The sequence below is a fragment of the Canis lupus genome, chromosome Y, assembly GCF_048164855.1.
Source record: "Canis lupus baileyi chromosome Y, mCanLup2.hap1, whole genome shotgun sequence".
In the NCBI taxonomy this organism is placed as follows: Eukaryota; Metazoa; Chordata; class Mammalia; order Carnivora; family Canidae; genus Canis; species Canis lupus.
The window spans coordinates 7204898-7217864 of record NC_132877.1 but is presented as its reverse complement, the minus strand read 5'-3'; the positions used below and the strand labels follow the sequence as shown (position 1 = coordinate 7217864).

At 37.9% G+C, this 12967-nt stretch overlaps 1 protein-coding gene across 12 annotated transcripts in view; it reads left to right on the top strand.

Moving 5' to 3' along the window:
- Window positions 1–278: 278 nt before the first annotated feature.
- The window catches only part of LOC140629140 (lysine-specific demethylase 5D), a 35114-nt gene continuing 22425 nt past the window's right edge, over window positions 279–12967 (top strand). For 4 of the 12 annotated variants that reach the window (XM_072818636.1, XM_072818633.1, XM_072818635.1 and 1 more), the window contains exons 1-7: window positions 279–779; window positions 3034–3111; window positions 4095–4217; window positions 4668–4838; window positions 5673–5807; window positions 10083–10206; window positions 10303–10484. In XM_072818636.1, coding sequence (XP_072674737.1) covers window positions 630–779; window positions 3034–3111; window positions 4095–4217; window positions 4668–4838; window positions 5673–5807; window positions 10083–10206; window positions 10303–10484 — 963 coding nt within the window. In that variant the 5' untranslated portion in view covers window positions 279–629. The remainder of the gene's footprint in view (window positions 780–3033; window positions 3112–4094; window positions 4218–4667; window positions 4839–5672; window positions 5808–10082; window positions 10207–10302; window positions 10485–12967) is intronic. The other 8 variants (XM_072818639.1, XM_072818638.1, XM_072818637.1 and 5 more) reach the window with 7 other exon arrangements.

Genomic DNA, 12967 nt, shown 5'->3' with positions numbered 1-12967 from the left:
AACAAAAAGATGACTTTGGAATCTGTGGGCATGTCGTAGATTTTATGGGTAAATGAAGAGAGGGCAAGTGGGCTTGCAGTTTGTTAATTCTGTTAATTTCTGTTAATTAACACCTTTAGGAGTTAAGGTGGAATTTTCTTGAATTAAAAAGATGATCACTGATCACGCACAGCGATTCGTCACTTTTTGCTTTAGTGCGGAAGGGTAACACGCGCAGTTGTCCCTCAAAATAAGATCCGGCGGTTGCATTTGTAATAGTGCTTTTTTTGTTCCGTTGAATGGCTATTTAAAGTTAGTTGACTGGTAGTTTGTGGTACTTGTTTTCTTTTAATGAAGTCCGAAGTGTGTCTTTAGGTTTTACTTGCCCACAAAGAAAACCTCTGTTATTGAAATGTCTTAACGAGTGAAGAATGAATCCGCGGAGTGACACGAAATGTAAAGAAACCGGAAAAGCTGGAGCGTTAAGATGGAGGCTATAGAAGTGAGAGTCGTGAGCAGTTTCATGAATTAAGGTAACTGGAAGTTGCAGGAAGATAAACGCCGTCAGGGGCCCAGGTTTTGGCGACAAACAATTCATATACACTGAAAAAAAGGCGAAATCATCTTACAGATTAGTACCTGCGATCGACATGGAGTCCGGGTCGGATGACTTCCTGCCGCCTCCGGAGTGCCCAGTGTTCGAACCTACGTGGGCTGAATTCCGAGACCCGCTTGACTACATCGCGAAAATCAGGCCTATTGCAGAGAAGTCGGGGATTTGCAAGATACGTCCACCCGCGGTAAGCTTCTGAAGCAAAATTTGAATACAGGGTTACGTTAAGTCGAAGCATTTGAGCACTGTGCTACTAACGTCCTAAATTGTTACTTCTTGTGAACTGCTACATATACAGTTTTTTGAAATGACTATAATGCACTCTTATCTGAGAGCTCGTTTCCAATGGCCATAACTCCTGCGGGTGTAAAGATTACGAATGTAAATGCAATATTCAAAATTGTCCTGCGTTATGCCAGATTTTTACGAATATTTATGTCTTAAGTATTTAGTTTCAAGGAAGTTTTACTATACTCATCGGTCCGTAATATGTAACTCAAGGGAAAAAACAATTGTATTATTAATCCTTGCTTCGGAATGCTTTCATTTTGTCATCTGATACTGGTGTAAGAAACACACGAAAGAATAGGAAGGAGATCCCTGGGTGGCTCAGCGGTTTAGCGCCGCCTTCAGCCCGGAGTGTGATCTTGGAGACCCTGAATCGAGTCCCACGTCAGGCTCTCCATAGGGAAGCCGGCTTCTCCTCTGCCTGTGTCTCTACTCCTCTCTGCCTCTCATGAATAAATAAATAAAAACTAAAAACAAAACAAAACAGGAAGGGATGAGAACTCTTCCGACCATTTAATTTATGTCATATACAAACTTCTCACATTTGGTTTACTCAGAAGTGCTAATTGAAACCGTTGTATTTGTCTGAATTAAGGATGCAAACCTAATAGCGTGTAGGCCATCAGCTTTGTTTTTGTTTTTGTTTTTTTCTTTTGTTTTTGTTTTTTACTGCAGCACTTATTATCCTCACACAATGACGCATTGCTGGGGCCTAATATTCTCACATGACAATAGAAAACCAAAATTTGTTGTCATCTCTTAAAGAATTCAAAATTTGGATCCCTGGGTGGCGCAGCGGTTTGGCGCCTGCCTTTGGCCCAGGGCGCGATCCTGGAGACCCGGGATCGAGTCCCATGTCGGGCTCCCGGTGCATGGAGCCTGCTTCTCCCTCTGCCTGTGTCTCTGCCTCTCTCTCTCTCTCTGTGTGTGACTATCATAAATAAAAAATAAAAATAAAAAAAATTAAAAAAAGAATTGAAAATTCTGTAAAAAACCTTACACAAGTAAACTAAAAGGAGTAATACATTACTTCTAAATGCAAACCGTTTTCCAGCTCAAGCAGTTACCCACCCACCGTGTTTTGGCAGGTAGGCCATCAGTTTAAGCAACTGATATTATTCACTGTGTCATCTGTCTGCACTTTATACAGTTAATTGGTCAGATTCTTTTTTTTTAATATTTTATTTATTTATTTATGAGAGAGATAGACACAGGCACAGGGAGAAGCAGGCTCTAAACAGGAGCGATCCTGCGACCATGTGATCACAATTTGAGCCTAAGGGAGACACTCAACAGCTGAGCCACCCAGGCATTCCTCCTTCTTTTTTCCCTTTTTAAGATTTTATTTATTTATTCATCAGAGACCGAGAGGGACACAGGCAGGGGAGAAGCAGGCTCCCTGCAGGGAGCCCATTTGGGGGGACTCCATCCCAGAACCCCAGAATCACAACTTGAGCCAGAGGCACACGCTCAACCACTGAGCCACCCAGGTTCCCAATTACACTTTATTTATGAAATTCAGTTAAGAGTCAGAATAAATAATTGTCTACATTTCAAAATTATCTCTCATCCATTTACATTTTCTTCACATCAAAACAAATCTTCAGAACCTAAATGAGGTGATCCTTATTGGAGTATCCTTCATAGTTTTTTTTCGAGATTATTTATTTATTTATTCATGAGAGACACAGTCAGAGAGAGGGGCAGAGACAGAGGCAGAGGGAGATGCAGGCTCCATGCAGGGAGCCTGACGTAGGACTTGATCCCAGGACTCCAGGGTCACGCCCTGGGCTGAAGGCAGGTGCTAAACCACTGAGCCACCCACGGATCCCATCCTTTTTAATTTTAGATAACATCTTTTACACCTTTCTCAGGAGTGAACGTTATTTTTGTTTGTTTTCTCTTTCTCTCTCTCTTTTTTTTATTTTATTTTATTTTTTATTTTTTTTGACGATACATACCAAGGACACTTTTCAAAGGTTTTTGCTTTTTTTTTTGTTTTCCTTGACATTTTTCAGTTATCTTAAACAGGCAGTCATTTTGACCTTTAGGAGCAAAATCTAGAGACCAAAAGTCGTAAAAGGGAGAACACAAACTGTTGTAATTCTAACCATATTGATCCTTTGCTATGCCATAATTATTCTTTCTTATAGGACTGGCAACCTCCCTTTGCAGTAGAAGTTGACAACTTCAGATTCACACCTCGCATCCAGAGGTTAAATGAACTAGAGGTAAAATGGAAGTCACTCTTTTATGTTGGAATTTGAGCTCTGATCTTTTTTCGTTAGTAGTTCTATAATGATGTAGTTAAATGAAGAAATTTTAAAACCAGATATATTTTGATTCTAACTCCAGTTCCATTTTTCTCAGAATATTGATCTTCGAGAAAGTCTGGTAAAATGCCAGCACACAAAGATGGCTTTTTTGTTGTTGTTGTTAGAGATGATGGGACATATTTTTCTGTCATAGAATGGGCTAAAATTAAATATATCAGAAAAGTAGTTTTTTTTTCCCATCCATGCCTACATATTTATCATTTTAGAGTTTCCCCAATTGCTTTCATAAGAGCAGAGTTCAGGGCAAATAATGTCAGCTAAATTTCCAACTTAAGGCTGGTATTACTCTCCTTTTTGAATAAGATAGGCTGTATTTTGATATAGGTCAAAATAAGGAGGAAAGACAAATCTTATTTTTTAAAGCAATCAACAGTCTGCAATTCAACTTAGTATTATTAAAAATGGAAAGTATATGAATGGTTTAGCATTTTCTTTTGCTATTACAAGCTTTGACAGGTCACAGTGTCCTAACTCCAAAATGAGTTAGGCTAAGAGAAGGATAATTGAGAAGATAGTGTCATGGAAATAATTGACTTACCATAGAAAAATATTTTTTTCAGTGTGTTTTAGAGTATAGAATGCTGTCTAAAGGAAGATGCTAGATTGAGGCTAAATGGTCTTGCTTAGGCCTTATTAAACACCCAAGGATAATGCTTTAGATTCAGGAATGCAAGATTTTGATTTGGAGGTATCACTCTTTAACCTCCCTTTTTAGATTGAAGAATCAGGATATTTGAACCTTTGGATACTAGTGGTAAGATAGGTTCTAGTGTAGCAGAGCACTGTAGCTTGTACAGAACAATACTTGTTAATTCAAGTCATGCTGGATGAAAGTCAGATTAAGGAGAAAGCCAATCTGATAGGGCTCTCTTCCTCAGGCTCAGACCAGAGTAAAACTAAACTATTTGGACCAGATTGCAAAATTCTGGGAAATCCAAGGTTCTTCATTAAAGATTCCCAATGTAGAACGGAGGATCTTGGATCTCTACAGCCTTAGTAAGGTAAGACTGTTTCATTTCTTTTCTTCTTCTTCTTTTTTTTCCTAAAAATTTTATTCATGAGACACAGAGAGAGAGGGGCAGAGATACAGGCAGAGGAGAAACAGGCTCCGTCTTGGGAGCCCGATGTGGGACTCCATGGGACCATGCCCTGAGCCAAAGACAGGTGCTCAACTGCTGACCCACCCAGGCATCCCAAGGTAGGACTATTTCTACTTTGAAGAGGAAAAACAAGTGAAAAGTCTTGAATAGGAGATCCTGTGGTTGAACTCTCTGTCTCTAAGCAGGAAAGCAGACAATACAAAGCATGCCAACATTTACTTGACAAAAATCTTTCAGTCTTGGAACTGTGGGCATTGCTGAGAGTGCATAGTCCTTATATTTAACCCTCATTTCTACTTTTTAGGTCTCTCAGCTTCACATAGTTAATTTATACCTTTTTTATGCTTGCAGATTGTGATGGAGGAAGGTGGCTATGAAGCCATCTGCAAGGACCGTCGATGGGCCCGAGTTGCCCAACGACTCAACTACCCAGCAGGCAAAAATATTGGTTCGCTGCTACGATCTCATTATGAACGCATCATTTACCCCTATGAAATGTTTCAGTCTGGAGCCAACCTTGTGGTGAGGGCTCTCAGCAAGTTAGGGGCCTAATGTGATTTTGCTTTCTGCTTTTGTGTTTCTTTTTCTGCATTGACTTTGTCTAGAATAGTCAAGGTATATGCACTACTTTGAAGGATATTCTGGGAATTGGCTCTAGAAAATAATTCTCAGTCCATGAAGAAGTATGGAATATATTTTGAAGAAGTTTTATACGTGCTAGATCAGATAGATAAGAATTAGAGCATTTCTTTCTTCTGTTATCCTCTCTAAAGGATATTTTTATGTAGAGGATATCAAAATAGAAGTTAGAGAAAAGCAGTTTCTGTTTTAAGTCCTCCTCACTGATAAAGATAATTGTCTTATGAAATCTCTAAACTTCCTCAGGGGAGTTAAGAAAAAGAATTTAAGGATAAAATTTTGGTATGGGGCTCAAAGAAGTGGGAACTGATTTGGCTGGGTATTTAAATAATGTTTCTAGGTTTTGTTTTCAAAGCATTTTGTAAAACTGTATGTAAATATAAAGAGATATTTTACTTTACGTAATTGTATTAGATTGGATATATTATCTATTTTTCAGACAAATTGGGACAGATAGCACAAGGCACACAAACCTGGTAGTCTGGTTCCAGAGATGTTCTCCACTATGCTTTACTGCTTTTACATAAGCAGAGATATAGAAGAATTTTCACTGTATGTGTCCTGTTATTATAGAGAATATAAAGGATGGATTTGTGTAATTTATTAAGAAGGAAATGTACAGCTTTCATTGATAGAGATTTAAGATAAAGGAATCACTTCATTATTTGCTGATTATGAATGTAATAGTTCCTCATCTATGTTTTCTCATGTTCCCAGCAGTGTAACACTTATCCATTTGACAATGAGGAAAAAGACAAGGAATACAAACCCCACGGCATTCCCTTAAGACAGTCTGTGCAGCCTTCCACGTTCAGTAGCTATAGTCGGAGGGCAAAAAGACTACAACCCGATGTGAGTGCCTCTTTTTTTTTTTCCTGTAAACTTCCAAAGTTGATCTAGGATTTGATCAGTCCATTTCTATAGAAAATTCTTTTTTTTTTTTTTTAAGCTGTAGCTGTTTCTAAGTGGAATTAATTGAAAATGAATGTATTACTTTTTTTTTTTTTTTATGATAGTCACACAGAGAGAGAGAGGCAGAGACACAGGCAGAGGGAGAAGCAGGCTCCATGCACCGGAAGCCTGATGTGGGATTCGATCCCGGGTCTCCAGGATCGCGCCCTGGGCCATTGGCAGGCGCCAAACCGCTGCGCCACCCAGGGATCCGTTTTTATGGGTTTTGTTTGCAGTATTTTTGTTTTGGTAGTTTTGTTTTTACACATTTTTAAAACAAACATTCTTTTACATAATTTTTTTTTTAAGGTTTTACTTGTTTATTCATGAGAGACACAGAGAGGCAGAGACATAGGCAGAGGGAGAAGCAGGCTCCTTGCAGGAAACCTGATGTGGAACTTGATCCCAGGACCTTGGGATCATGAACTGAGCTAAAGGTAGACTCAACTTTCAAGCCATGCAGGTGCCCCAATATAGTTTTTTTTTTTTTTTTTTTAAGACTTCATTTCTTTATTCAAGAGAAAGAACATGAGCAGGGAGGGGATGGGTCAGAGACAATCTCAGGCAGACTGCACAGCGCACAGGGCCTGACATAGGGCTAACTCATGTCTTGTGAGATCATGGACTTGAGCTGAAAGAGTCAGAACTGAACCACCTGGACACCTCTCTTTTAATACAGTTTAAGGGTGAATTTTTTGAATTTTGGATTGGTTTTTACAAACTGTATAGTTGTTTGTTTTTTCTTACTTATACTTTCATTCTGTTTTCTTTTTTGAGATGGTCAGCCAGAAAGTAAGCTCAGGAAAACATTTATACTCAGGAGACATGCTACACAGTGCTGCAGTGCAAAGGAGAAGCATGGGTCAGGTTGTAGAAGGCACCGAAGCAAGGGAAAAGCCTAGGTCATGGCCTTATTGGGGTTTCCCAGAAAAGGCCATGGCACATCAGGGGAATATGTTAGAATTGGCTAGTTTGAACAGTTTCAGTGGGTTCTAACTTACTGGTGTGGTCCCTGTTTGCCTTGTGCCTGTAACCTGGTTCTGGGATGATTAAGGCTTATTTCCTCCTTTTTTTTTTTTTAATTTTTTTAAAGATTTATTTATTTATTCATTCAGAGAGAGCAAAGAGAGAGGCTGAGACACAGGCAGAGGGAGAAGCAGGCTCCACACAGGAAGCCCGATGCGGGACTCAATCCTGGGTCTCCAGGATCACACCCTGGGCTGCAGGCGGCGCTAAACCGCTGCACCACTGGGGCTGCCCTATTTCCTCCTTTTATGCAGAAACCTAACAGAAGATAGAGCCTTAAATTTGTAACTTTGCATATGAATGCATGCTGTTTGCTGGATCCCTTAGTATTTCATGGAATCAGCTAGTCTTAGAGTAGCGGGTCTCTTTCTAGGCAGGCAAAGGTTTTCACATAATGTAATATTAAATATTACAATATTGTCAAATATTGTCAAATAATGTAATATCAAAAAATTAAAAATATTAGCATACAGACTTAGAATTTCTCATCCTGCTAAACCTGTTTTGTGTGTCCACATGTGTCATCATAAAATTTCAATTATGTTTCTAAAATTCATTGTTTGAATAAACGGTATTTATTCTTACATATTTAGTGAAAAATCCTATGAGTAGGGACGCCTGGGTGGCTCAGCAGTTCAGCGCCTGGGTTTGGCTCAGGGTGGAGGCAGCTTCTCTCTTTGCCTATGTCTCTGCCTCTCTCTCTTTGTTGCTCATGGATGAATGAATGAATGAATGAATGAATGAGTAAATAAAATCTTTTAGAAATCCTAATAATAAATTTTAAATTTTGATGTAGAAGGAAAAAATGGGAAGTAGTGAGTTAGTGCAAATTATTACAATTGACAGATTCTGCATTAGTACTTTTTAGTTCTTTAAACAAGATAGCATCTGAAAATTATATGAAAAAGAAAAATGAGCTAATAACTTGGGAATCAGTAAAATTCACTGAAAAGTGCTAATTATCAGCTAAGGATACAAAAATTTTCAGCATAAAGGAACCTTTAGACTTTTTTCCTTGGGAATGAGATTGTGCGCTTTGCTGGAAAAGTATTAATTCTTGAAAACTATATAGTTACCAAAACAAAGGATTCGTACTTCTAGAATACTGAAAGGTAAAAAAAATTGTGACTAAGTTCTACATAAAGCAGAAAAGAAGTAAACGCAATGACAAAGGAGGACTAATGTCTCTTCCAATTTGGACATAGGTACATGTAGTACAAGATAGTGAAATAGTAAGTCTGAAAAGTTAAGAGTAATATATATATATATATATATATATGCACCCTATATATGTATATATATAGGGCACATATATACTGCTGGACTCTGGAATCCTTTTTCACATCTCATTTTCAAACTTTGTCTTCTATGAAACCTTACTAAATGATAAATCAGAACTGTTTAATCTCCACTTATAAATTGAAATTACAAAATAATGATGTATTTTTTTGATACAACTGATTGGTAAAATAAAAATGTGTAAAAGATGAGGAAGCAGGCATCTTTGTGCACTGTTGGTTAGTAAAAGATTGTATTAAAATTTTAAGTTACTAATATTTTGAAGTGCATTACTTCCTGTTTTAATTCCTATTTATCTTTCACTGCAGTATGCAACAAACACATGGGTATTTATAAAAGTGACTGGATGACAACATGGAGAGTTCAGTGCCACTAAAAGTTTTAGAGTTAAAATTCCCCTAAAAAACAAGAGTCTTGACGCATTGCATAGGGCCACAAGAGGAAGCCTTAGTGTTAATCAGAATGACAAAGCAAGGGGAAGGCATAGGGCATAGGCTTTATTGGCCTTTACTTAGGAAACGTGAGATAGAGTAGGATGAACATCTTAGAATTGAATAGTTTGAATAATTCCATCAAGCTTTGGAGCATATGTACTTTCTGAAGTTGTTTTGGACCTGGCCATAGGTTGATGTAAGGAAAAGGAAATATGTCTTGGTGTGTGAAGGTTAATTAAGGAAGTGGTTCAGAGTAGGGACTTGGTATTGCTTGGTTTGTAGGTGAAAGGTGAACTTCCCTGCAAATTTACTGCCTTAAAGATTTAGCTAAGTCTCCTCAGCCAGCAAGATCTCCCAAATGATGTCAAAATACAGAAAATTAAAATATGATTAATGCAATTTATTACATCATTGTTTATAATACCAAAAAAATCAAAATAGCACCAATGAGATCTAATAAGAATAGCTAAAGTTACTTGTGGAATAGCATTATAATACAGTAACAAGCTATGGGACAGACATTGATGGTCCCAGAAAGTTTATCTTTGAACAAATCTCTGTTTTCAGCTCCAGACTCCTGTATTTCTCTGAGTAAGAGATTATTTTCATTACCATTTGTGTCCCCATTGATCCTGTGTTTATTATGGATGGGTATTATCTATTGTACAGTATATATTATTTCCTGAGTAAGTTATGTTGGTAATAGAACTAAACCAAAGAATAAGCTACTACGTTTATTTCTACGTAGGTATAGAACAAAATCTGCAAAAACTTCACACTTTAAGTAAAAAAGAGAACTACAGTAAGTCTTTAAAAGTAAAACAAAAGTGGACTCATAAAAATGTATTTTATAAAGTGTCTACTAGAAAGAGACATAAGTTGAAAATGGCATATAGTACATGTATTTATGAAACACAAAGGGTTTATGGTTTTTCAAGATCCTTGGTGAAGAAGTTATTTTTAATCGCCTGAGTTCAAACTGGAGTCCTCCTGACTTCCTGTTTGTAACTTCAATTGAGCCATAGAAAGACTCTTCTTTATATATATTGAATTTTAGTACAAGCTATATATTTATTATACCTAAGGTTAACCTAAGGTTAACCATTCTTGCAAACAAAGGACTACTCATTATTTCATTTATAGTACAAAAAAAAATTGAGAAAATCGCTTACCATTCAGATTTCTTTGTTTCTTTACTCCTTTTCTTTACTCCTTTCAGGCCACATCTTATGCACAGGTTGAAATATATTGTTAATAAGTAGTTAAAAATAAGTAAAGCCATTTGATTGACTTTATTTGTTGTGATGTCTTTTGAATTATATTCCAAGAATTTCACAAACAATGCAAATTTAGATCTTGCCTAAAATATATGTATATATGTGTAAGTCACTTATGTCTTTGAACCTTGTTTTAATAGCCAGAACCTACAGAAGAAGACATTGAAAAGAATCCAGAGCTGAAAAAGCTGCAGATCTACGGGGCTGGTCCCAAGATGATGGGCTTAGGGCTCATGGCAAAGGATAAGACTTTACGGAAGAAAGGTGAAACCTCATAGGCCAAGAGGCACTGTGTGGGTTAAAGTACAAAAGTGGAAGAGGTGGTTTGTTACTTTGATAGGAGAATTGATTTGTTTTCAGATTTGTTTCTGACTGCCCTAGATAAAGAAGGGGTTTTGTGCCCCCGAGCTGTTCTGATGAAAGAGGAACCAAGAGAGGATGAGAGAGTGATGTCCTCATTGCCCAGAGAGGACTTGAGTCACAGCGTAGAGCCCTGCACCAAGATGACTATGCAACTGAGGACTCACAGTAGTGCACAGTTTGTAAGGATTGTGATTTATTTATTCCTTCCTTCCTTCCTTCCTTCCTTCCTTCCTTCCTTCCTTCCTTCTCTCTTTCTCTCTTTCTTTGTCTCTCTCTCTCTCTCTCTCTCTCCCTCCCTCCCTCCCTCCCTCCCTCCCTCCCTCCCTCCCTCCCTCCCTCCCTCCCTTCCTTCCTTCCTTCCTTCCTTCCTTCCAAGATTTATTTATTTATTTATTCATGATAGATACACACAGAGAGAGTCAGAGACACAGGAGGAGGGAGAAGCAGGCTCCATGCCAGGAGCCCGATGCGGGACTTGATCCCGGGACTCCAGGATCGTGCCCTGGGCCAAAGACAAGCTAAACTGCTGAGCCACCTAGGGATCCCCATGACTTTTTTTTTTTTTTTTAAGATTTCATTTATTCATTCATTAGAGACACAGAGTGAGAAACAGGCTCCCTGCAGGGACTCGTGAAACCACCCAGGCGCCTCAGGACTGTATTTTCTAACACTGGAACTATCAGAGCTAGAGGGAAGTTGAAGTTATGTTATGCCACCTTTTTCCTCCCTTCCATTTACTTCTGGATCCTTCATATATAAAGAGACGAATGATTAGGAAGAAGAATAAACATGTGAAGGTATTACAGTTAGGGGGAAAATCTTTATCCTCCAGTTTTAAAATCAAATTTCTACAAAACTGTTGAATCTTTTTCAAAAGCAATAAGTGTTTTCTTAACTTCTACACTTTCATACAGTAGGACATAACATGAAAGCTTTGTTTTTGGCAATACTTCAGAAATACCACATTTTATATAGCATGTCTCTCTTCTGTGATGCTGCCTTATTTAACCCTTTCATGTATATGAGTCATCTTTTCCCTGTTTTGTACTGCTTTACAAGAGATTTTTACAATCATTTGAATATTCTGGAGTCTGTATGTTGATAAAATCGTAAATTATGTTCCTTGATTGTCCTTTTCTAGCAAGTTTTACTTTATATATTTTTTTATATATATATATACCCTTTCTACTCTGTATATCCTCATGTTCCTAAATATTTTATCTTTGAGTAGATTTCTCTATTTTGAACTCCAGCTATTGCATTTCTCTTTTGTCTTTCCGATCAGTTAGGAATTATCTATATTACCGTCATCTTCCAAGTTGACCCTGTCTTTCTCATGTTAGGGAGTGTAGCAGAATCTTGTAATCCAAATGTGAAATGTGGAAGTCATTTAGGACTTTCCTGTTACCCTCATATCTGGTTGTTTGTTACCTAGCATTATGCCCCCTTTTTAGGATATAGTATGCATACACAAATATTATTTTTCCCAAAAAATTGCTTTGCTTATTTCTGTACTTTTTTTGTTGTTGTTAAGATTTTTTTTTAAACATTTTATTTATTTGTTCATAGAGACACACAGAGAGAGAGAGAGGCAGAGACACAGGCAGAGGGAGAAGCAGGCTCCATGCAGGGAGCCTGATGTGGGACTCAATCCCGGGTCTCCGGGATCACGCCCTGGGCTGGAGGTGGCGTTAAACCTGCTGAGCCACCAGGGCTGCCCATGTTGTTAAGATTTTTTTTTTATTTATTCATGAGAGCTAGAAAGAGAGAGGCAGAGACACAGGCAGAGGGAGAAGCAGGCTCCATGCAGGGAGCCCGACATGGGACTTGATCCTGGGTCTCCAGGATCATGCCCTGGGCTAAAGGCGGTGCTAAACCGCTAAGCCACTGGGGCTGCCCTATTTCTGTACTTTTATTTTATTTTATTTATTTATTTTTTTAAATTTTTATTTATTCATGATAGGCACACAGTGAGAGAGAGAGGCAGAGACACAGGCAGAGGGAGAAGCAGGCTCCATGCACCGGGAGCCTGATGTGGGATTCGATCCCGGATCTCCAGGATCGCGCCCTGGGCCAAAGGCAGGCGCCAAACCGCTGTGCCACCCAGGGATCCCCTATTTCTGTACTTTTAAAATAAGTAGTATTAATATATATAATCTTGTTTTGGCTTCCTTGTTCAATTCATTGTTACACACAGAGAGTCATTCATATTGTCTTAAGTTTTCATTGTATTTTGTTTTGTTAAGTACAGTTCTTAAAAATACAGCTTCACTATGCCTTTCTTAGTCTCTTTTATTTTTTATGGAATTTTTGGTAGTTTCCAGTTTGCGGATTTATTGAATAATACTATTGTTAAAGTACATGCTATTAGGAAAGGTATATAGGAATTTCTATTATATATGTGAAAGGTTTGAAAATGCTGTGACTAAAGGTCATTGCCACACATGCCTATATACATGTAGATACATTTATATATATGTTTATATTTCATATGTGCATGTGTCATATATCAAGATGAAAAATTATATCTATGTATCTTTCTCTAGCTCCATATAGACATCATATATTTTCTGCTACTCTGTTACCTTTTTTTAGTGATAGTTTTAGTTCTTCATTTTCTAATATAGCCTGTTCTCCCATTAACTGGTTTTTCTAATATTCA